The 25,051-nt window shown below is 30.6% G+C and overlaps 1 protein-coding gene across 1 annotated transcript in view; it reads right to left on the bottom strand.

The window, feature by feature from the left end:
* SP2353 (EGF like, fibronectin type III and laminin G domains protein pikachurin) overlaps positions 1 to 25,051 on the bottom strand; it is a 189,563-nt gene that overhangs the window by 138,111 nt on the left and 26,401 nt on the right. The window contains exon 3 of the mRNA XM_088271085.1: positions 12,958 to 13,074. Within this exon, the coding sequence (XP_088127211.1) occupies positions 12,958 to 13,074 (117 nt within the window). The remainder of the gene's footprint in view (positions 1 to 12,957; positions 13,075 to 25,051) is intronic.

Raw genomic sequence — 25,051 nt, 5'->3', positions numbered from 1 at the left:
ATCAGCACTACGGTTCAGGTACAGTTTACACACATATCGACAGGCGCCGTGGCGTAGTTGGGTAGACGCTCGATTGCGTCTACCCAACTGGCGTCGCGGATTCGATTCCCACTATTTGAAAAAAAAATCAAGAAAGTTCATGTTTTGTCCTGGAATTTTTTAATGGAACCGCACTTTATATAAATAACGACTTTTTATTGTTATATTTTAGTTTGTTCCACATATATTTTATTTGACCATCGACCGGGTTTTGTTGTAACGACATCATCAGACGTAACCCAGTGCTATTTTATATATAAATTAAAGATTTGTTCTGGTTGAAAACATTTGGGTGTTTGTGAAATATTTTCATATCTTACTTCCCTATCCTTACTATCCTACCTGCAGACAAGCTTTTAAAAATAACTATTTTCGGGTTATTTCTTTAAAAACTAAATTGAAAAATAAGAATAAAAACTCCAGCATATCGGATTTCTAAAATGGTTTATTCAATTTATTATTTGTATTTTCTCAATATAAATATGTGTCATGGGGATAACGTGTTGAATGCGTGATGCGTCACGTTGTCAGGGGATGACGCACCATCATATTACTTTAACGTCACAACCATAAACTTTTTTCAACTGTCGCTTCATGCATTTTCAATTTACTCCTTAGAAAAGAGACAAAAATTTACATAGTCAGATGGAAGTATGCAAACTCACTGAGGACTACCAAACTACGTCAGGTTTAATACTAAAACGAGTTACGTAAGAGGTTTCTGCTTACATTTTCATCGAATTTCTTATTATCTTATAAATATGACATTCACATTTTTCTTCTCATTCATCTCTTAAGAACATGACAGGGAATTTTTGGAATTATTATTTGAAGGGCTTTTTTTTAAAACAAAAAAGGTCCCGGAACTCACAAAAAATCATGTTTACAAATTTTATAAATATGGATTGTATTTACATAAGCGAAAACATTGTTTCGTTGAATTGAATTTGAAACGTATCGGGTTGTGGTCCCGTGGTTAGTGTCGCGAACTCTTAAGTCAGAGTTTCTCGGTTCAAATCCACTCTACAAAAACTTGATTACTATTTCTAGTAATGACCCGCTTAGGCTCACAGAAATGGTATGAAATTTTAATAATTATGTAAATAATAAAAAAAACATAAATAGTATATGTCTATTTATTTTTAAAAAATAATAATAAGAAACTTATATTTTCCATGAAAAAAGGTGCCAAAACGCCGTTTCACCGCGTTACCCACATGAAAAAAATCCCAGATTATTTGTACTAATTATTACTATGAATTAACAAAATTTCCAAACTTTAATTAATGTATTAATTTTTTTCGACTGTTTTAATTCATTTTTCTATCATCAGAAATTCAACCACCCTGGGGTGGTTCAAATTTTTAAATTTAATTTATGATGGCGAATAAATAAAAAATAAATGTTCAAATCGATCAGGCCACTTTAAATTTTTGTATTATCAATGTTGAATACAAGTTAATTTTTGTATGTATAAATTAAGCTAGAAATAATGAGAAAAATCAATCAAAAGGATCTCATTTTATTTATTGTTTCAGAATTCACTTTGCGGTAAGACATAACAAAATTATTGATTAAATCATGAAGATGGAAGATGGAAGCGTCTGAAGTAGTCGTTAAAATAAAAATAAATATAACTGGTAAAAAATATGTTTTTTTAATTTACCATTTCAAGAGGGTTTAAGCTTGTGAAAAATGGGTAAAAAATTATTTTGTACCGGAAAAATAAATAAAGCTCAGCGGATACTTAGTAAAAACTTGGAAAAAACAAATTTTAATATGTTTTGCAAGTTAATTTTGTTTTCTCATTCCCGAATATTTTCACAGACGCCGCACGTATTTTTCTCTTTTCTTTTACTTTTCAAAAGCTTTGTGTAATACTTTTCCCGGCTTATAAGTTCGCCTAATTTTTCCGACCCAAATAAAACAAAATAAGGGGTGGAAAAAACCCTTAATGATAAATTATAAAAAATGGGTTAGCGTGCTAATGATCAATTGTTTTACGTTAGCTTGATAAAAATAAAACAACTTGCAAAGTTTTATAAGTAAAAAAAATACTCATTTATGTTTTATTTATTTATGTCTTATCCACACACTATGGTGCATAGGGCACCGTTTCTTAAAAAAAACATCATTTTGAAAGGAAGGTGATGCGCTTCAGGTACTAGTTCAGGGTCATATTAAAACATATATCGCTCACTCCTTTCAAGAACGTCATAAATCAAAAATCGACAATTTTCAGTTGTGCATGTTTTCGAAATGCCCAGAAAATGTAATATATCTCAGCAAAAGAGGCATATTTTTAACTAAATATTTATTTTGTTTTTACCTTATGTTTTTTTTATATTTTCTCATTTGTTATATTTTCTCATTTTTTATATTTATTCATTTGTTTATTTTAAATATGATTCTTACGTTTTTCTCATTTATTTCTTTGAAATATGCTTCTTATGCCTATTTATTATACCTGTTTATTGTTTTGATATTATGCCATGTATTAGTTTTGGTTAAAAAAAAAATTGTAACTTTATTATTTGTGTTCCAGTCTTGTTAAGTCCCATGTCCTTAAAGGAGAAATAGAAATTACTCATCGGGAATATTATATGTATATATGACTTATGTATGTAATATGTTTTGAAAAATAAATAAATAAAAAAGTAATGAAATAAAACTCAATTTGTAGTAGTGTACAAGTGTTGAATTTTCTTTAAATAATCAATATTCATATTTACTATTTTACTTGTTTTCATAAAATGATACAACACTACCAATCACGGGCTAAGGATTAAAAAATCCAGCTACGGATTAAAAAATCCACTAATATTTAAAACAAATGTTTGTTTTTTTCAAGTTTAAAGGAAAGCAGTAAGAATTTAAGAATCTGCATAATTTGCCGGAAGAAGTTTGTTAGTTGGCCGAGGGGCGTGCTATGAAAACTAATATCACCACTTCAATCTTCAAGGGAGGAGTTTTAGTTAAATTATAAGGGTTACTTAATGCAAACTTGCAAACAAACTCCGAGATCCAACTTTTCGACATTAAGGATTTCCGAATAATTTGATTTAATTTATCGCTTTTATTTATATTTAATAAAGAGTTCGCTGGAAACTTGCTGTAAATCGATTTGTGAAATTTTAATACATTAAATAACTTGCCACCACACTGCTTTCACGGGGGTAGGCAGAGAGAATAAAACACCACACCAATCTCTCTTTGCATACAATCTTGGTCTCACATTCATGCATCTCCTCACACAAACCGACAATTATTTCCACTCTTGATCTGACCACATTTAAGCATTTGAAATACGCGATCATACTTCATTTTCTTCAGTCTTCCTCTGTTTCTATTTCGAATTACAGTCATCTCATAAATTTGTTTGTTCTTTCTTCACTCATACAAAATTCAAACAAAAATCAAACAAAAAAAAATACATAAATATAAAAAATAAAAATAATATTTTGTTCTAATTTTCAACAAAGATGAAAAAGAGTATGTACGTCTGGGTATTTACAGGGCTTAAGATTTAACATTCACTGGTTAACTAGCCTGTGCCAAGTCGTTAGCCTTGTAAATAGCCAGACTTCCAAATTCTTCTTCATCTATGTTGAGATGTCAAATGAATATTAAAATAAATGCTGCTATGTGGAAAAAACCCAGATTTGTGAACGAGTATTTGGACACCCTAAAATTATTGTTAAGATATTTAGTAAATTCTATAACCGATAGATACAAAATCAAACCAGAAGATAGAACCAATATAAATCACATTTTGTTCAACTTAGATAAGCGTCTTTCAGAATCAATTTTGTATGAAATTTGTATCTTTCTCGATGAACCTTTTACAAAAAGAAATCCAAAAACCTTTCCATAAATAAAGATCAGTTGATTTTTTAAAACGTTATTGTAATATAGTAGAATAACGTGACTCCGGCTTGACTCGGTATGAGAGAAATAATGAAACAAGGGTAGTTTTTTACTCTTTTTTTTCAGATACCAAATAGGCTTCTCATCCCAATTTTATGACTTCCCCTCAACCTATAAATTTCTCAAATTACAACGCAAGTTTTTGAAGGAAATGTCTAGAGTTTTGGCTCTTATCAGATTGTAGAAAGGACACATAAGTATTTTAAGGATAAAATAGTGTTAAAAAAAAAATTCAAACAAAAAATAAATAAATATGTTTTGAAGCATTGAAATAATCTAAAGTAATTGTATACTACATTTATATTACCTTGGACTGGTACCTAAAGCGAAGGGCTGATCACCATTCCTGTATGTTTTATTATTAAGATAACACAGCTTTTATTTTATGCATTTCTCTGTGCACTATCGGGGGTGAATGAGGGTATAAAGAAGAATAATTTTAAACTGACAAGGTAAAGTCATATTTATAAAGGTATAAAAATATTTTCAATGCCCAATATATGTATACTTATTTTCACTTTTTGACACACATGCTTTCTTCAGTACTGAAAGTTTTTTTTTTTATTCCAGAAAAGATCCAATATTGATTTTAAATTTTTCAAACATATATTTATTTTAACACTTTTCTTGGAGAAAGACCGAGGAAGACCGAGAAAAACATGGCACAATCAGGTATGCCAAATACTTGAATGTGGTCAAGTTAGTAGTCGTAACAATCGGCGGGTATGTATGAGGAGATGCATGAACGCGGAAGAGGCGAAGAATGTTTGCAAAGACAGAGTGGTGTGGCGTTCTATTCTCTCTGCCTACCCCTGCGGGGAAGCGGCGTGATGGTTAGTTAGTTTTTTTTTTTTATACTACCCTGGACTGGACTCTGAATTGATCATCTCGCCAGAATTTAAGTAAAAATCAAGAAAAATTTTATCGATATGGTGCAGTGCCCAATGCACTATTCCATGAGGATAAAGTTGGGAAGAAGAAATTTATACAATAAAGATTACAAGTACTTGAATTACCACTATTTCTTAAAACCTACTTTTAAACGTGTTTCAATGTATTCCGCATCATTTTTAAATACCGTATATTCAGTAAAAGCTAGTGGCGTATTTAATTTGATGAAATATTATTTTTATTTAATAAAATTTTTAATTAAAAATTTATGAATTTTACGTATTTTATAAGGTTTTGGTAATCCAAACTTATTGGTTCGAAAATAAAATGTAAACATCATATAAAGTACAGGAGATACGTTTGAGCCTTATTTACGACGATATTTTTTTGTTATTATTTCTCTGTTTTTTTTCTGAATTAGAAAACAAACCTGAAAATTGAGAACATTTTGGAAAACATATTTTTATTGTTATCCTAGAAAACACCTCGAGGAACACCGCAGACTTTTAAATGGAACAACGTGACACATTACAGCAAATAGAAATACGACGTAGATAAATTAACGGCAAACAAAACTAATGGTATGAGTCCATCGTTCCTTTGGCGACAAAAACATGTTTTACTGTTTAGGTAAATAATTAAAAAGAATTAATTAGAATTTGGTTTGAAAAGACCTCTCCAACGATTTCTCATTCGACCCATGTTACTATTAGATGTTTGAATATTTACCCCTGGCTCTACCCTAATCACCTTAGTTCATTATTAAAAATGTATTATTTTCTAGTTAGGGGTTGGTAGTATGTTTAGCTGCTAACGTCACTGCAGCATTTATAGAACTTTTGCTATTTTTTTTATTTTTTAATATCTCGTAACATAATTATAAATATGAAAAAAAAACTATCGAATATGGTTATTTTAATAGATTTATACTATCCACTGACACTTTGTGATGGAATTGCATTTTTAATATATTATTAGATTAAAACCAATATTTTTAGCTTTTCCACTTTATTTTTATTTGACCAGCGACTGGGTTTCGTCGTTACCGACATCATCAGACTGTTGGTATGACAGATGTTGGTAACGACGAAACAAAAATAAAGTGGAAAAGCTAAAAATATTGGTTTTAATCTAATAATATGGTTATTTTATGTTTAAGACAGGCATATTTTTTTTTCATTAAATGTGTTATTTTTAAACATTCATTTTTAAATTAAAGTTTTATTTGGTAAATACCATTATTTCATTTGTATCATCAAAAAAAAATTGCATTTACCAAGCAAAACATAAATTAATAAATAGATAGATTTTACCACAAAGTGCATGGTGAATCAATTTATGAAATTATTTTATTTTTGTATTATTTATTCCTCTTTTTAACCAATATTTGTACCCAATCTGCATGGGGTACAACATTGTACTACTGCAGTGTTATCTTGATAGTCAATCATTTGTAGACAAGGTGATGAGTCTTTCGCTACAGATAGCAGTTGTAAATAAATATTACAATGGAAAAAATACAATTATCTTAGAAATCGATCCTGGAACCTTCAGCGCAGTAGCTGACCGTGATAACCACCTCACGTCCAAGGTGGACCTCAAATTAAGTCTTAAGTGAAAAAAAATCGTATGTGTTGGATGAAATTCGTATGTGTTGGAAAAATAAATATGAAAATAAATTAGGAAAAAATATTGTTAATTATATATTGTTCATTAAATAATCCATATGGCTTTATAAAAACTTAGCTCCACCACTTTTGTACGGTGTTTGAAAATGAGGAAATGAAACGTATCTAGTAAACGTGACGGGTCCTGAAAATTTCACCTAACTCTTGTCCAACTATCGATTACCAATTCACCGCCTAAAAAGTTTCATATCAGAAATGATTAATTCATTCGTCATTTCTTGAATGTTTTTCGCAGATAGTTTGTGGCACATTTTATAAACTTTATAAAATAAAACACTTTTGCTATTCGCTACGCAATGCACAATAAAAACAACATTTAGGAGTTTTAAAGTCATATTTTTAAATCATATTTTCATATGGTTTATGGAGTGCGTGGAAGATTTTGGTAAGGAAAGGTAATTTACTATGAGTATTTCAATGTTTTGGAATTTAGTACATAAACCCCGATGATGACAAGGTTCTTGTCGAAACCGGTTGGATAAAGTGTACCAATAAAAAAGTGGTTAAAACAAAGTTGTTTAATTTTTTATTTTTTAAAATTCATTTATTAATCAAACATTTTGTTGTATCAAACACAGATTAAAAACAAAGCTTTCTCAACTTCATAAATTAGATTTTTTTTAAATCACCATAGTAATTTGTAATTTTATCATTTACAGCAATTTAAGAAACGTCGTGAATTATTGGCAGTTACGTGTAAAGATTCTTTAGTTTAAAATTAATTCATAAATAAAATACTTTGCCTTGGTTGATTTTATTACCTACTGAATGTAAGTCACCACGAATCTCTTAAGTTTATAATTCGGTAGAGAAATTCCAAAATTACGGACTGAATATTCATGACATCCTAAAGAGATACGGTGTAGGTTGGAGGCAGTGATTTTCACTTTTGGTAAAATTCGCCTTATTTTATAACCCTAAATTAAAAGACATTCGTAATATTTACGAGTGTAAGCATTTACAATTTTCTTAATAATTTTTGGTCAATTTTTGGATAATACATATCAGCCTTTGGTATTCTCCTATTTAAAGCTATGCTAGACAGTAGACAAAACGACATATCGCGTCTTTATCAACGTTATACCTATTTTGCATCAGTGGCGTAAATTTTACGATAATCCTGTATTCTTCTTCTTCAAACCCTTATCCGCACCCGATGGTGCATAGGGCACTGCATCATATAAACGGTGTGCTCTTGATCGTTGACACATGAAGGAAAGGTGATCAGCCTTCCACTTCAGGTGCCAGCCCAGGGTAATATTGAGTAAATATTCAAGTAAGTATGTAATTCAGCACGCTCTATAGGTCTTGGGTTCGATTCCCAGGGGAGGGTTCAAATAAACAAAAGTGATTTTTTTTTTCATTCTAATATTTATACAAAATTACTCAGGACTGGTACCAGAAGCGAAATGTTGATAACCTTTCCTTCAAGTGTTAACGATCAAGACTGTGTTTTGATGCAGTGCCCTATGCACCATCAGGTGCGAAAAAGAAGATAAACTTAATGTTTGTTAAATAAATAAAGTTCTTTAAAAAAACACATTACACTTATTTTCTAAAAGTTTTTCGTATTTATTTTTGGTAAATTTGAGTTTTTCTAACTGTCGTAAATTTTACGGAAGTCTCGTAAGTTATTTTAAAGAATACGGTTCTTTGAAATAGCCCAGTGGTTAAGGGTTAGTAAAAATTTCCTGTTCAATTTGAATTCTTTATCACGTCAACTCTACTTGACGCTCGGGTTCAGTTTCAAATTGGGTCAATATGAAAAATAGTGGTTATAATTTACCCTCGGGCTTTGAAACAGCGTGATACTGTCTACTTTGCTGTCGTGTAATTTGAGATCAATTTACTTAACCTCGTTTCCTTTACAGTGACATGAACAATTTGTATCTTTAGCCATTTTATTATTTTTATTTTTAAAGTTTTATTGAAAAAAAGTACTCTTTCCGCAGGGGTGGGTAGAGAGAATAGAACGCCACACCACAGTCTTTGCAAACATTCTTCGCTTTGTTCTTCCGAATTCTCATATTTTATTATTCTGACTCCTGACATAACTTTCAAGTGTTTGAAATATACTTGATCGTGCTAAATTTTCTTCGGTTTTCTTTTGCTTCTTTTTTCGATTGAATTCGCATAGTAAATTTGTTTTACCGTTCTATCCTCAATCATATGTTCCATATGTTCAAACCATCTCAAAACACCTTTCATAATTTTATCAACGATGCTTACCTCGCCTAAACGGCTGAAATTCCGATACCACTGCTTTCAACCATATGAAAACCTTGATCATTTAGTTTTTTTTAACCATTTTTAAAGTAAAATGCTTTGTTGGCAATTTCAGTCACTAGTCGCCTGTGAAGTTCAAAATATATATTGTAGTACGAGTGTATACATATCGCTTACTTCTTTCAACAACGCCATATATCCGAAATCGTCAATTTTCAGCTTGTTTTCGGAATGCCCAGAAAATGTACTATATCCCAGCAAAAGCGGCTTATTTTTTTACTTAATATTTACCCGCTACATGGCAGAATGTGCTGTTTTTGCATTTCGAATAAAAGTTTAATTATTTTAAAAAAATACATAAACCACATATTTTTCAAATGGAAAAAAAACATTCAGGTTTTACCTAAAAAGATCTGTTGCACAGTAAAAAGTTCAAAAAGTGGCTTGATATTTATTTTTAATACATTTTATTATATTTTTAAACTTTAAACGATCTCCTGACCAATCAAGTTTGTTGATATATGACGTTGTTGAAGGGAGTGAGCGATATGTGTAAGGTACGATTTACGCATGAACAGTCTCTCCAGATTAATTAGCAATAGTTCTAAATTTCATCGTGTAATTGTAATATTGAAAGCCTGTAGTGAAGCTTTTAAGCTTTCCCGACAAGTAGGTTAATGGTATAATGGAGTAATAAAACAAAAGCTTTTAGTTTTAATGCTCAGAATTTAAAGCGTTCATGTCGGGAATCCATTTGCTGCCATGTTTCAGTCAATTTGATGGAAAATTTTAGAAGAATTGCTTAACTTAAACGCACTCCCCTCCCCCCGTTTGCCTCCTTAGAAAATCAATATATTTCATTAATTGATTCAGCAGGTAGTTTGTAGTAATGTCAATCCATTTTAAATTAATTTTTTTCATGGTAAAAAACAGTATTTTTTAAAAACTATTGTGACACGTATTTCGATGTATTTGGCATCATTATCAACACCATAGCGGTGTTTGATAATGGTACTGAACACATCGAAATATGTAGTACAAAATATTTTAAGAAATTTTGTTATTTATCAAGAAAATTTAAATTACAAACACGTGTCACGTTTTTAAGAAATAACGGTATTTTTTTCACCATAATTTGCACCCAATGGTGCATAGGGCACTGCGTCAAATTGATGCAATATTGATCGTTCGTGAGTAAAAAATGACAGTAAAACAAATTAATGAAGCAAATGTAGTTGGAAATAGAAGCAGGGGAAAATTTGACTTGATCATAAGTGGTCATACGTGCATTAGAATCAGCGTGTATGTATGAAATATTGCAAGAATGTGGAAGAGGTGAAAAATGCTTGCAAAGACAGAGTGCCTGCATCCCCTTGTAGGAAGTGGCGTGAAGGTTAGTTTTTTTTTTTTTTTGTTAAATATCTACTAAAGATTTAATAAAATGTAATATACCTACATTTAAATATCATAAACATAATTTTTATTTTATATTCCTTTTTTTAAAGTTTATAACGAATGTATGAATGTGCCATACGCAATTTATTATACACTTTATAATATATAACGGAAGTGTTATTAGCAGTTTCCGCCTCCTAACAACTTCCGTTTGCATTTCATTTCCTGTTATTTCCCAAAGACTTTCTCGAAGGAAGTAACCCCGGTAATTACTGCCCCTTTTAAGCGTGAATAACAAACGTGCATATATGTGGTTATATACGAGTATGTATGCATGATACATAATATTGTAAGCACACGAGGTTATTTAGTATGATTGCACTACTTTGTCCAGATTTGTGAACAAGTATTTGGACACTCAAAATATTACATATAAAATAACTGATCTTATTTTAACTAACCTACTAACTAACCATCACGCCGCTTCTCCGCAGGGGTAGGCAGAGAGAATCGAACGCCACACCACTCTGTCTTTGCAAACATTCTTCGCCTCTTCTACATTCATGCATCTCCTCATACATACCCGACGATTATTACGATTCCTGACCCGGCCGCTTTCAAGTATTTGACATACCTGCTTGTGCCAAGTTTTCTTCGGTCTTCCTCTGCTTCTTTTTCCAACTTCTAATTATAAGATACATAAAAAACATGTTTTCAGGCGGGGCTCAAGAATGTGATTTTATAAAGAAACCCAGATTTGTGAACAAGTATTTGGACACACTCAAAAAAGTTTGATTTCACTTAAGTTACTTATCTTTTTAATCATTATAGCTAAGTTCAGTGTTATTATGTTATTACTCCATTTTTATCACATTTTCTTGTTAGCTATTTGAAAGAGCTAAGAAATCTAATATTTGTTTGGAGTTTCAAATTTTACCCAACTTTAAGGTTAAATTTATTTAATTTTATTACGAAAAGTTAAAATACTCGTGCGTGGCAACACATTTGGAAAGTTTTATCGGAATTGTAAAACACACAGATCCTGAGAGTTTTGATAACTTACAATATGTCATAGTTGACAATACATAAAGTTCAATTTCTTCTTTATTACTGTTTCTTACATATCGCTCACTCCTTTCAAAAACGTCATAAATCAAACATCGTCAATTTTCTATTGTGCATGTTTTCGGAATGTCCAGAAAATGTACTATATCCCAGCAAAAGCGGCATATATTTGAACTTAATATTTACTCGCTATAGGGCAGAAAGTGTTGTTTTTGCATTTGGAAGAAATAATAATAATAATAAAACCCTTATCCGCACCCCAATGGTGCATAGGGCACTGTGTCATATAAACGCAGTGTTATCTTGATCGTTTACACATGAAGGAAAGGTGATCAGCCCTCCGCTTCAGGTACCAGTCCGTGGTAATATTGACTTAATATTACAGTGAAAAAAATCTGCTTCGCATTTGGAAGAAAAGGCATTGTTTAATTTTTTTATAAATAAAATATCTTTCAAATGGAGAAAAAACATTCACGTTTTACCTAAAAAGATCTTTTGCACAGTAAAAAGTTCAATAAGTGGCGTGATATTTATTTTCAATATATTTTATTGTATTTTTAAACTTTAAAAACGTTCTCCTGAAAAATCAAGTGTTTTTATTGATCACGTTCTTGAATGGAGTGAGCGATATGTAAAATATTGTAACGACGTTAAAATTTATGCAAAAAATTGTGAAATCGGCGCTCAAAGTTTATCGTTTATAAAATACTATTGTAAATACTTTTTTGGACTCGTTTAATCAACTTTTAATTATTTTTCTTCTTCTTTTTATTTCTTATCTGATCTGTCTATTCCATTATCCGTCTCTTGTGATCCCATAGCTTTGGAGATCTATGATATCCATGATATAACCAATGTTACACAGTATATTAAATAATCACTTTTTCTAGCCAATGAAAGAATTACGCTATATTAGTAGTTAAAAACTGAAAAGATTTTTTTATTTTATTTTTTGATTGTTTTAACTTTATGGAATAATTGTTTTGACTTTATGGATTTACATTTACATTAATACAAAAATAAAGCACTATTTTTGAATTTCTTAATGTAAACCCAACTAGTTTCGAGAACTGTAGAAAATACAATCTTTATTTTGAGAAAAGTTTGTAAATATGTTCAATTATGGATGAGAACAGCATTAGTTCTCAAAACTAGCTGTGTTTACATCAATATCCTCAAAAGTAGTCTTCTACAAGTTTTTTTTTTTAAATATGATATTTAAATTAAACCTAAAATTTTATCAATTTTTACAATTTATTTTTACCAACATTTTGAGTGTGTGAAAATACTTGTTCACAAATTTGGATTATATCCAACTATAAGAATCATTGTTCATATTATTTTTTGACATCTCATCAAAGATCATCTCACCAATAGATGTCTCTAGTGAAGTTCTAGTGATTCAAGAACAAGGTTTCTAAATTGGTTCATATAAATAGAGCTTCCAAGAATTTGAGTAGTGTACTTGCCAATAATGGGTAGAATTGGTGAATGTTACACGTGTGTAAAGTGATCACTTAAACCAGCCTATGAGTAAATGTCCAGACTTCCAAATGAAGGGGCCTTCTATGGTCGTCTATGGTTCTTTTTTATCTTTGATGAGATGTCAAAAAATTGTATTTTCACCACATGTTTTCAACAACTAGACACTGACCTGGAGGTTTTGAGGAGTAAAAAGCGATTTCAGAAAGAATAAAAGGATAAAAAGAAGAAAGGGATGTCATACCTTGGCAACTATATCCGTCCACATGTAGAACGTGACCAGGATGACATCCACACTCGTATGTTCCATCGTGCAGTTCTCTGCACAGCTCCACACATGGGCTGCCCTTCCCACAGCGTCCTGGAAATGATACATAGTTACGGCTGAGATCTCAAACGTTCAAATTCAGAGCCCGACCGGCCACGCTAGGGATCAGACGTGTTTCAAACAACAACAAAATAACATGTATTTTAGAATTTAGTTTTTAGAAAATACATCATTTAAAAAAATATTATTAACATACTCTCCTTATCATTCATCGTGCATTTGGTGTAATAACACTTAAAAACATTTTAGGTGGTATTACACAAAGTGAACGATGAATGATAAGGAGAGTGTTATATCTCCATATTATAGAGTTATCAATGCTCTTTATATACATAAAAATATAGTTATGATTTTTTTTAACTCTTTATATGTCAATAACCCTTTTATTTTTAAACCTTATTACAAAACAAAGAAATATTTCGAAAATTTAGAAATCCAAAAAAACCTACATTCTAATAATTATTTATTAAATAATATATTGTTTCAAAATTCTTCACCTTTGCTTTCCATTTTTCCTTTGTTTTCAAACTCCGCCCCTTGACTAACCCCCTCCTTACTTTCCCGTCTCCTTATTTATGGAACAATTTTATATTTTATATTTTAGTTATTATATAGTCCTGAGTGATGGAAGTGTAACTTCCGAAACATGTAGTCATTAATAAGACTCAAGTGGTATAAAACATGTGTGTTCTTTGATCATTATAAGAAAATTTAGTTGTAATTTATCATATATGGTAAATAAATTAAAAACATTTTTTTCTTTTTTTTTTTTTTTTTTTTTTTATTTATTGACTTGGCGTTTAATTTGTAGAACTCAATTGTAATTTATGTATTAATTTTAAATCAAACACAGATTTTTTGAGTCTACTAAGTTGTATTTTATTAACATAAAACACATAAAAAATTATATTGTGACAATTGTTTCGCCTTGTTAGGGCATTATCAAACATTCGTTTGATAATGCCCTAACAAGGCGAAACAATTGTCACAATATAATTTTTTATGTGTTTTATGTTAATAAAATACAACTTAGTAGACTCAAAAAATCTGTGTTTGATTTAAAATTAATACATTAATTAAAAACATATTTTTTCCAAGCCCTGAAGTGAATTTTTGACACCCCTTAAGTCCAAATGGGGTAAACAATATATATCCTGCCTCCATAGTGCAATGGATATTACATTTACCTACTATGCTGGAGACCCCATGTTCGATGCCCAAATAGAGTCAAAATAAATACATATAAGTAGTGACTTCTCGACGCAGATGGAGAAGATTATGGAATTTTATATAATAAGTGTCTCAATTTCACATGAAACACCTATGTTGATTCCCAGTGAAGAAGTCAAATAAATATAAGTGATTTTTTGACACTTAAAGTTTTTCAATTTGACCATTTTACTCTTATAGTTATTGAAGAACATTTTAGAGTGAAAAAAAATTCTTTTAATTATTTGACCCCCCCCGTCCTTGGGAATCGAACCCGGGACCTGCAGTACTGTAGCCGAGAGTGCTGATCGCCACACTAAGGAGGCGGATGAACTTTTTAAAGTAGTCCCTTAGCAAACGGATGAGGTCACAATAAAATATGGAACAAAGGCAAAATAAAGGAATGGGTAAATGATCAAGAGTTAATTTTATGAATATTTTAAAATTATAATTCTTATTTTTTTATCTTTTTGTGTGTAAATTAGGTTAAAATCGTTAAAAACAATAAAAATGTATTAAAAAAAGAACTCCACCGACAAGACACACAAGGTAGCTTGGTGGGTGTCTGCAAAAAAAATGTTCCAAATATGTAAAAATTGTGATTTAAATAAATGTTTACAAATAATAATAAATAAATAAAATTAAAAATAAAAAAAATAAAAACGCATGACATAGAATTATTAAAGTGCCTACTAGATTAAATTTTAAAAGGGGAGTCTGTGAAATGATTCACTCGTGCCCAAAATGGTATAATACACCCCCGTACAGTCAATTGTTTACTTATCGAGCCCTTAAATAATTAAGTTAGTAGACGTAATAATATATTTATCTAAAGTTCGTACGTTGCTCCTCCAAATATCATTGTTCAGTTTCCCCCCCAGTTTTCAGAAGGGTTGTACGAAGTTTGCGTATGATTCGGCCGCGGGGTGTGTTAGTAGGAACCTTTATCAGAAAATGCTATTTTCAGCCAAACTTTAGCCCCTGAAAGTTTTCGATACGGCCCGAGATTTCAGGCAACTTTCCAACCATTTTTGGGAATGTCGAAAACCGCTGAAAATTTCAAATGGTCCGAATAAGATCTTTTATTTATCGTCTGAAATCTAAAAGGTAAAATATTTTTTCTATAAAAAATTATAGAAATAGTAAAAATGTTATTTTACAAGATTTCTTTGTTAAACGTTAAATAATCCTGTCAGAAAACGTAATAAATTCTCATTTTTAATTGTTTTCAAACGCCGCTTATTATTTAAATGGTACAGAATTCATTGAAACACGTGTCACAGTAGATTTTAAGTAATAATGGTATTTATCAAGTAAAATTTCAATTAAAAATTGATCGATATCATTACAAAGTGACTGCCGAATCAGATAATGAAGTTTTTCATTTGAAAAAAAATATATTTGTAAGGTTTACGTTTACGTTTAACGTGTATGTCTCATATAGATAAATCTATGTAATTTATATTATATACTTGATCATAAGTCGATGTATGTATTTTATCATTTTACTTTTTACCATTAATCTTACTCCCCTAACCCCTAACTAATATGTTTGTGTGTATGTGTATTCACATTTCATATAAGAAAAACTATACCCTGAACTGTTTACAGTGAAAGCTCTCTTTTTAAACAAAAAATAAATATACATTGCTCCTTTTATATGTTCTATTGCCCTAATAATTTTAACAAAGCTACTTTAAAATGTCTCTTTAACATCAAAGAATTGGTATTCACCCTTTTAGTACAAAATATTTCGCGGTCGTCCTATTTCAAAGGAAAATTCGTCTCATATTTATGTTAATATAATCAGTTTTATTATAATCCGTATTGAACGTAATGACTTAGTCATTATAATAAGCCTTTGATCTCCCTCATTTCCAGATGACTGCGCTTTTTCAAAGGGTGGGAAGATCGATGGTGCAATAAAATTTTATATGGGTGACTGCCGTCAAAATTTATCGTAAATTTTCAATCGTGAAATGAATATTTGATCATCACGAAATTTTAACATTTCATACTACTTGTATTTAATGATATAAGAATGTTTTATACTTTGGTTCGTTTGAAGACACTTATTTCGTTAATTGATTCGATCACTTTGTGGCAAGATCCATCGTATGTATTTTATTTTCTTTTAAAAAAAGAGAGATATTTGTGTTTTTAATATTTACACAAATATTTCAATTTCATACTATTTCTGTGAGCCTTAGCGGCTCATTATTAGAAATATGTATCAAATTGTGGCAGAGTGGGTTCAAACCGAGAAACTCTGATTTAAGAGACCGGGACATTAACGACGGGACCACAACCCGACACATTTGAAAATGATGCAGAACGCATCAAAACACGTGTCACAATAAATTTTGAGTGGTATTTACTAAGTAAAACTTTCATTAAAAACATGGTTTCGAAATAAATTGTTTGTAATGAATTAAAACTCAATAAGTGGTATAATACAAATGTTTTTTTTTTTAATTCATTATTTACAGTGCACCATTCACTCCGTTCCCAAGATTCACCCCCCTTTACATGCATTAACAGGTAACAATTTGTAGTTAGGTAGACGCTCGACTGTGACACTGGCGTCACGGGTTCGATTCCCACCAATTGCAAAATGAATTAAAGAAAGATTTAATTCATTTGGTCTGGGTGCTTGTGATGTGTTTTTCACATTTACCTTCCCTATCCTTACTATCCTATCTATAGACAACCATCCAAAATTTGTTAAAGAAATATAAACACAAAAACATAAAAATATTTAAAAATTAAATTTTTTTATTTCAATTTGTGTCATAGCCAAGAATTTACAATAAACGCCTTGCGAGTCTTTAAAAAAAATAAAAATGTAACTTTTCGCAAAATACAAAATCAATATTATTCCCAAACGCGTTAATGTTCGTTTCCCGTAATAAAGAATAATTATAAAACTCCATTTGGGTAATTATAACCAAATTAATCAGTACTGATTCAATTATTTCCTTCCCTCGTTATATGGCGCGAAAAATGCCTTCATTACCGGAACGTGATAAATTTTTCAGATAAATCACATCCAAGTAGCGTTATCACGGAGCCACTAATCTAATTAAGAGCCAATAACTTCACGGCTCCGAAAATTATCTTAAAATATGGCGACGCTTCCGGTAGCTTCCTGAATCTAGGATATCCTGAATGATAAATTACATACGATACATTCATTGAATTTATAATTCAACATATGGGTGAACGAAAAATGTAATGTTATTTTATTATTTATTTTTGATCTACACTGTTTTCGGTGTTTTCATATCTGTTCAAAATTGCGCCTTCTGTCGTCTCATAGTATCTAAAATGATTATATTTAGAATATTAAATAAGGGTATTTGTTAAATAAATAAAAACTTTTAACACACACACATGTACATATGTATATATATATATATATATATATATATATATATATATATATATATATATATATATATCAACACATATATATATATATATATATATATATATATATATAAGAGAGAAAAAGAATTTTTTTTTTATTTTTTTACAAAAATGCTTAAATTTCTTACTGTTTCTGTGAGCCTAAGCGACTCATTATTAATCGTTTAAAAAATTAGGCTCATTACTAATCGTTTAAAAAACTTATTTTATTACTCATACATAAATAGGAATGAAATTTTAAGTTCGAACCCAGAAACTCTAACTCTAAAATCCGCGACACTAACCACGGGACTACAACCCGACGCAATCCACACAATTTATAATAATGTTTCACTGCATTATCAAGCTTTCAGTGTAAATAGGGTTAAAAGCAATTAACTCTGAAATCTTTAATTGCTTTTTATCAATCTTAGAATTAAACAAATCTGCTTATAAAATATCTTATTGGAGTTCAAAAGACGTTTAAACATTTTTAAAACGAAATACTTTTACAATTTTTCCTAGTAGTCTGTGAGCCAAGCAAGCATAAAACCACGAATTGGGAAAAGTTTTCACATATATATTTATTTATTGTTGATATATCGGCGTGGTTAAATCAAAACGTACATGAAAAATTATTTTATAATTTATGTCTCGAAACGGTATGATGAGAAATATATGTACGTTTGAGTGTAATAAATTTATCTGTGAAATTTACGATCGAGGGAAGTATGCTGCTTTAATACCTAATGGGGTAGTAAGATTTAAAATGAACGTTGAATGAATTAAAAATAAATTTCTATTTGAAAAAATTTTTTTGCTTTTTATAGATTTGGCGTTAACTTACTTTTTTTTAAATAAAAATTTTGTATAATACCACTTAATGAGTTTTGAAGTTTTGTACAAAATTTCGAAACTAGACTTGTGTAATGAAATAAAACTCGTTCACGTACAGTGGTTTTATACAAGTGAATATATTTTTTTAAATATATCTCCATGTCATTCTACAAAGTAAATGCCAAATCAATAAATAATATAAGTGGAACAACAAATTTATAGATTTGGCGTTTAATTTGTACGAGCAGAACTCCGTTTTATTCATTTTTTAATATTAAATTCAAACACTGATTTCTTTAGTTTTTTTTTATTTATTAAACTCCTATCTGCACCCAATGGTGCATAAGGCACTGAATCATAACGACAAAATGTTATTTTGATTGTTGATTGTATGAAGGCAAGGTGATCGGCCCTGCGCTTCTTGTGCCAGTCTAGGGTGATATGAAATAAATATGAGAGCAAAAGTCTAACATATTTATTTTCACCCCCTGGAAATTGAACCCGGGACCTCACGAACGGTAACCACTACACTACGGAGGTGGACAAGTTACTGGAGTCTACTAAGTTGTATTTTATAATTAATAACACAAAAAATATTGTGAAAATTATTTCGCATTGTTATCACATTATCCAACTACTGATGACTGTGAGATGACATTTGAATAAACAAATATTTGCCGTGAGCGCTGCCAGATGTTTTTTTAATGTTTTCAGCCAATAAATCTAAATTATAAAAAAAAAATTACTTCGTTTGCAATTAATTAAGGGGATAAGCTATGAATATATGTATTTTTCCGATTTAAAACCGCTAATTTTTTAATGTGTAGTGACTACCCAACACCGGGATGCGCGTTTTTATTTTAGCACCGGAAGAAAAAGGTTAAAAATGTTTATGTACGAAAGGTTTAAGATATTTTGTGAGTCCGACACGCCCCCAGCAATCTGTCAAAGACAAGGTTCATAATTAAACATTGCTTTTTGTCACGAGACGCCAGTGGAATAATAATCAAGGCTTTTGTTCGCTTCTCGGTGCCTTAAAAATTATTTCCTCCTACGAATTTCAAACAACGGCGTGTCGCGATTATTTGTCAAAGGGGAAATTGTTTTTTGGAATAAGGCTATGTTAATATAGGCTTCTATGGCAACATCATAACAAGAAATGCTAACTGTGTGAAATTAAGTTATATGATATAATACTTATGAAAAAAGGAACCAAACGTTTAACCTTTTACGCAAAATGAGCTTTCAAGATTCCAAATTCCTTTTTGCCTTGGGAAATTTAATCCGATGCATTAAACACACACAAAAATAAACAAATATATCAACCATAGTAGTGCAAAGGGCACTGCATCATATAAACGTAATGCTATCTTGATCATTTATATATGAAGGAAAAGTGATCAGCCCTTCCCTTAAGGTACCAGTCCAGGGCAATATATTTATACATAGTGGAGAAAACATCAATTTGTATTAATTTTGACATTGCATCAAAGATGAAGAAGAATATGGAAGTCTGGGCATTTACGGGGCTGACGACCGTCATAGGCTGGTTTAAGTGTATCACCAATGTATTCACAACCATACTACTCAAATTCTTCGAATTTCTACATATTTGAACAAGTTTTGAAACATTATTCTTAAATCACTAGAACATCACTAGAGACATCTTTTGGTGAGATGAATGATAATCCAGGTTTTGTGAACAAGTATTTAAACACACTCAAAGTGTTGTATGTTTTTTTAATAAATTTTTATCTCGAAATATTTATTCTTATTATTTTGTTTGCAAATAAGACTTGGTCCTGTCAGAAACATGTATTCACAAGTTGACTGCCAGAAAAAAAAAACATCTATCATGCATTGTTTTGCCGCAAACTTGCCTAAGAGATCGCAATTTAACTGAATTCGGTCTACATACATCTTTCTTTTGCAAAACTCATACATTATAAATATGTGGAACTAGCATTGAACGTAATAATTCAAACACAGTATTGTCGTATTTAAGCATCCGTGTGAAGTCTCCCAGATTATCGTTTCCTCATAGTCCTTTACGATCTAAATTAAGACTTAGGTTGAATGGGACATAGCTAACCGGAAATCCTTCCTACTTCCGTTCCGTAGCGCCATCTGTTCCACTCGTTAAGAAGACTAACGTCTTATGTATTCAAATGTATGTAAATTCGACAAACATGCCGGGAAACTGATCCCAGAACAACAACTAACGGGATGAAGAAGGATTTTGAGCGACCAACGAAGATTACAGAATATTCCTAAATTCGATTTTAGTAAATAACATTCTTCTGCCTCCGTAGTGTAACGGTCAGCACGCTCGGCTACCGTTCTGGAGGTCCGGGCTCAATTCCCGGGGGGGTCAAATAAATTTAACTGTTTTTTTCATTCTAATATTTTTACAATATTACCCTAGTCTGGTACCTGAAGCGGAGGGCTGATCACCTTTCCTTCATGTGTTAACGATAAAGATAACACTGCGTATAAACGCAGTGTTATCTTTATCGTTAACACATGAAGGAAAGGTGATCAGCCCTCCGCTTCAGGTACCAGACTAGGGTAATATTGTAAATGATGATCATATAAATGATGCCGTGCCCTATGCACCATTGGGTGCGGATGAGAGTTTGAATGAATGAAAGATTTATAGATAAAATCTATTGTTTCTCAAACGTTCATCTTACCATAAAACAAAGCAGTTATTGAAATATTAAATAAATATAAAATTGGCGTTTGATAATGTCTTAATAAGACGAAACGCGTCACATGTTATCATATAATGAAAATAAATGTAGAATTCAATCCAATAACCTTGTTTCAAATTGGATATTTTACCCTAAATGTATAAAAGAAAAGATAAAGACCATTAAATCATTAATCAAATAAAACAATAAACCATAAGTGTACGTCCCTCTCCAAGCACAAAAGCGCAGTCTCTTTTTTGGAAAATCACAGCGAAACTATCATTATAAGTTTGCCATATGTAAAAATGTATAAAAATTGTATTAAAAATGTAACTAGATTAAATAAATAAATTAAAAATAAACATGTATTACAATTTTAAATATCAATATAGATGAAGAAGAATATGGAAGTTCACTAGAGCCATCTATGATTGGATTGGTAAAGATTTTATTTAGCAGAGACCTTTTTTTAGATTCTCTGCTAAATAAAAACTTCCTTATTCCAGCCATAGATGGTTCTTGTGAAGACGTATCGCTCACTCCTTTCAAGAACGTCATAAATCAACAATCGTCAATTTTCAGTTGTGCATGTTTACGGAATGCCCAGAAAATGTTTTATATCCCAGCAAAAGAGCCATATTTTCAAGATAATATTTACCCGCTACAGGGCAGAAAGTGTTGTTTTTACATTTTGAAGAAAAGGTATTGTTTAATTATTTTTTGAAAAATACTAAATATTTTTCAAATGGAGAAAAAACCTTCAGGTTTAGCCTAAAAAGATCTGTTGCACAGTAAAAAGTTCAATAAGTGGCTTTATATTTATTTTTAATACATTGTATTATATTTTTAAACTTTACAAACGAAAAATCAAGTTTTTTGATTTATGACGTTCTTGAAAGGAGTGAGCGATATGTGGAATGAATAAAGGAGGAAAAGATACAACAACCAATATAATGAGGCAAATGTAGTTGAAAATACGAACAGAGAAAGACCGAGGAAAACTTGGCATGATAAAGTATTTCACATCAACAGAAATTTATACGTAGATATATATACGAGTACATTAAGGATGCAAAAAGGTGTTTTGAGATAGTTGGGGCATGTGAATCAAATGAGTGAAGAAAAGATGGTTAAACAAATTAATGAGGCGAATGTGGTTAGAAATAGGAACAGAGAAAGACCGAGGAAAACATGGCATGATCAAGTGTTTTAAATACTCGAAACTGGCCAGGGCAGGAGTTGGAACAATCGGCAGGTAAGAATGAGGAAATGCATGAATGCTGTAGAGGCAAAGATTGTTCGCAAAGAAAGAGTGGTGTGGCATTCCATTCTCTCTGCCTACCCCTTTGGGAAACAGCGTAATGATAAGTTAGTTAGTAAGTTATACCATTATTACTTATGACACGTGTTTCGACGCATTCAACATCATTATCAAACTCCGAAACTCAACCTAAATTTGTGAGTTGCGCCCTTGGGACATTGAAGGGTGAGAACGGGGTAGGAACTGTCTTTAATTTTTTATCCGTGGAAACTTGAACAATATGAAGGACGCTTGAGTCATTGTTGTATTTTTAATAATCAAATTATGTTTAATGTTTTAAATTTTTGTTTTTATTATGTTTCAAAATATTTTGGCCTTGTATGATTTAATATTTTGGAGTATTTTTTTCAGTTTTTTTTTTTAATAAACGTATTACATTGTTATTTATCAATTGGTTTCTGAAAAATATTTTTTGTTAAGTATACATCATGTTTTTTTTTTTTAATCTTGTTTTGAGTTTTCAACAATGTGTAGAATTTATTTGTGTTGAAAAATAAATACATGTAAATTAAATATATGTATATTTTTTGTGTAAACCCCAGGAGGGGTTAAACAAATAAATGTGATTTTTTTACTCTAAAATTTATTCAATATTATTATTACCCTTGACTGGTACTTGAAATGAAGGGCTGATCATCTTTCCTTCATGTGTTTACGATCAAGATAACACTGCGTTTATATGATGCAGTGCCCTATGCATCATTGGGGTGCGGATAAGGGTTTGAATGAAAAATATTTTTGTGTAAATATATATATATATATATATATATATATATATATATATATATATATATATATATATATATATATATATATATATATATATATATATATATATATATATATATATATATATATATATATATATATATATATATATATATATAGATAAATATTTATATTTATACTGTTACATGTTTATTTTATATAAATTTGAAATTGTTCACTGTATCTTTCCGTGCCAAAGTTACATTTTAAACTACATGAACGGAATTTATTTATAACATTCAATCAAATACAACATGGCCAAATTCAGATCTTAAAACCTTTTAAAAATATTCATTTTTAAATATCGCTTTAATACTTATTTTCATTTATTGAAAGCTCTTTTGTAAAGTTATCAACAACGACAAATAGCAAAAAGCATCATATAATTAATAAATGAAGAATACCAATCACTGGGCTTCATATATCTAATTGAAACACTCAAATTCAGCAAAAAAATTAAACAAGTCCAGAATATACAAAATTGGACGTGGATCGACAGGCTTGCTATTTGTCCTCTTTTGTTTGCACACCCTCGTCTTTTGAAGCCCGTCTGGGATGTCATTTATTTCTGAGAATATTTCAAATGTGTCAGGAACTTAATTAAAATTATAATTAACATTTTTTCAATTAATCTGCGCTTCATATTTATTTTGCGAAGACTTTAATTACAAAAAAATCTCTAAGCATTCTATTGATTTAATGATTTTTATGTCAACCTTTTTGTATTGACTTACATCTTAAGATTTGTGCTAAAAATTAAAAAATCGAAGGTTAAGTTATAACATAAAATTGCGTGATATAGGATAAAGAAAAAAATATTAATGTTAAAACTGTTACATCAAAAAAACAAGCTTATGTTAAAATCAGTTTTGTTCGCCTCCGTAGTGTAATGGTCAGCACGCTCGGCTACCGTTCTGGAGGTCCCGGGTTCGATTCCCAAGGGGGGTAAAATAAATATAAGTGATTTTTTCACTGTCATATTTATTCGATATTACCCTGGACTGGTACCTGAAGCGGAGGGCTGATCACCTTTCCTTCATGTGTAAAGGATCAAGATAACACTGCGTTTATATGACGCAGTGCCCTATGCACCATTGGGGTGCGGATAAGGGTTTTATTATTATTATGTTAAAATCAAACAAAATTTATTTCCAGTTTTGAGTGTGTCCAAATATTTTTCATTGTGAATTAAGTAAAATAACTGTCCACCTCCATAATGTAGTTGTTAGCGCGCTAGGCTACCATGCTGGAGATCCCGGGTTTGATTCTCAAGGAGGTAAAAATAAATATTGGTAATTTTTCAGTCTTCTAATATTTACTTAATATCAATTATATCCTGGACTGTAACCTGAAGCGCAAGGATGATCACCTTCCCTTCGTGTATTTAACGATCAAGATTACACTTATCCACGATTGGTCGCGAATAAGGGTTAGAGGAAGAAAAAGACTTTACATTTCCTCAATGTTTTTTTACATCTCAATATAAATGTAGAAGAATTTGAAAGTCTGGGCATTTACAGGGCTTACGACAGTCATAGGCTAGTTTAAGTGATCACTTTACACACATGTTACATAAAACTGTAAGTCCCCAGACTTCCATATTCTTCTCCATCTATATTGAGATGTCAAAAAAGTATAAAATAATTCCTAAGCGGAAATAATCCAGATTTATGAACAAATATTTAGACTCACTCAAAATGTTGTTAATAATGTTGTATTATTTGTTAATATACAGTAAACCCCCGTATTAGGTTGAGATAATTAACGCGTTATC

This window comes from Brachycentrus maculatus, unplaced genomic scaffold, assembly GCF_059751285.1.
Source record: "Brachycentrus maculatus isolate JH-2025_06_01 unplaced genomic scaffold, ASM5975128v1 h1tg000419l, whole genome shotgun sequence".
In the NCBI taxonomy this organism is placed as follows: Eukaryota; Metazoa; Arthropoda; class Insecta; order Trichoptera; family Brachycentridae; genus Brachycentrus; species Brachycentrus maculatus.
The sequence above is the reverse complement of the archived record's forward strand: the minus strand, read 5'-3'. Positions and strand labels throughout refer to the sequence as shown.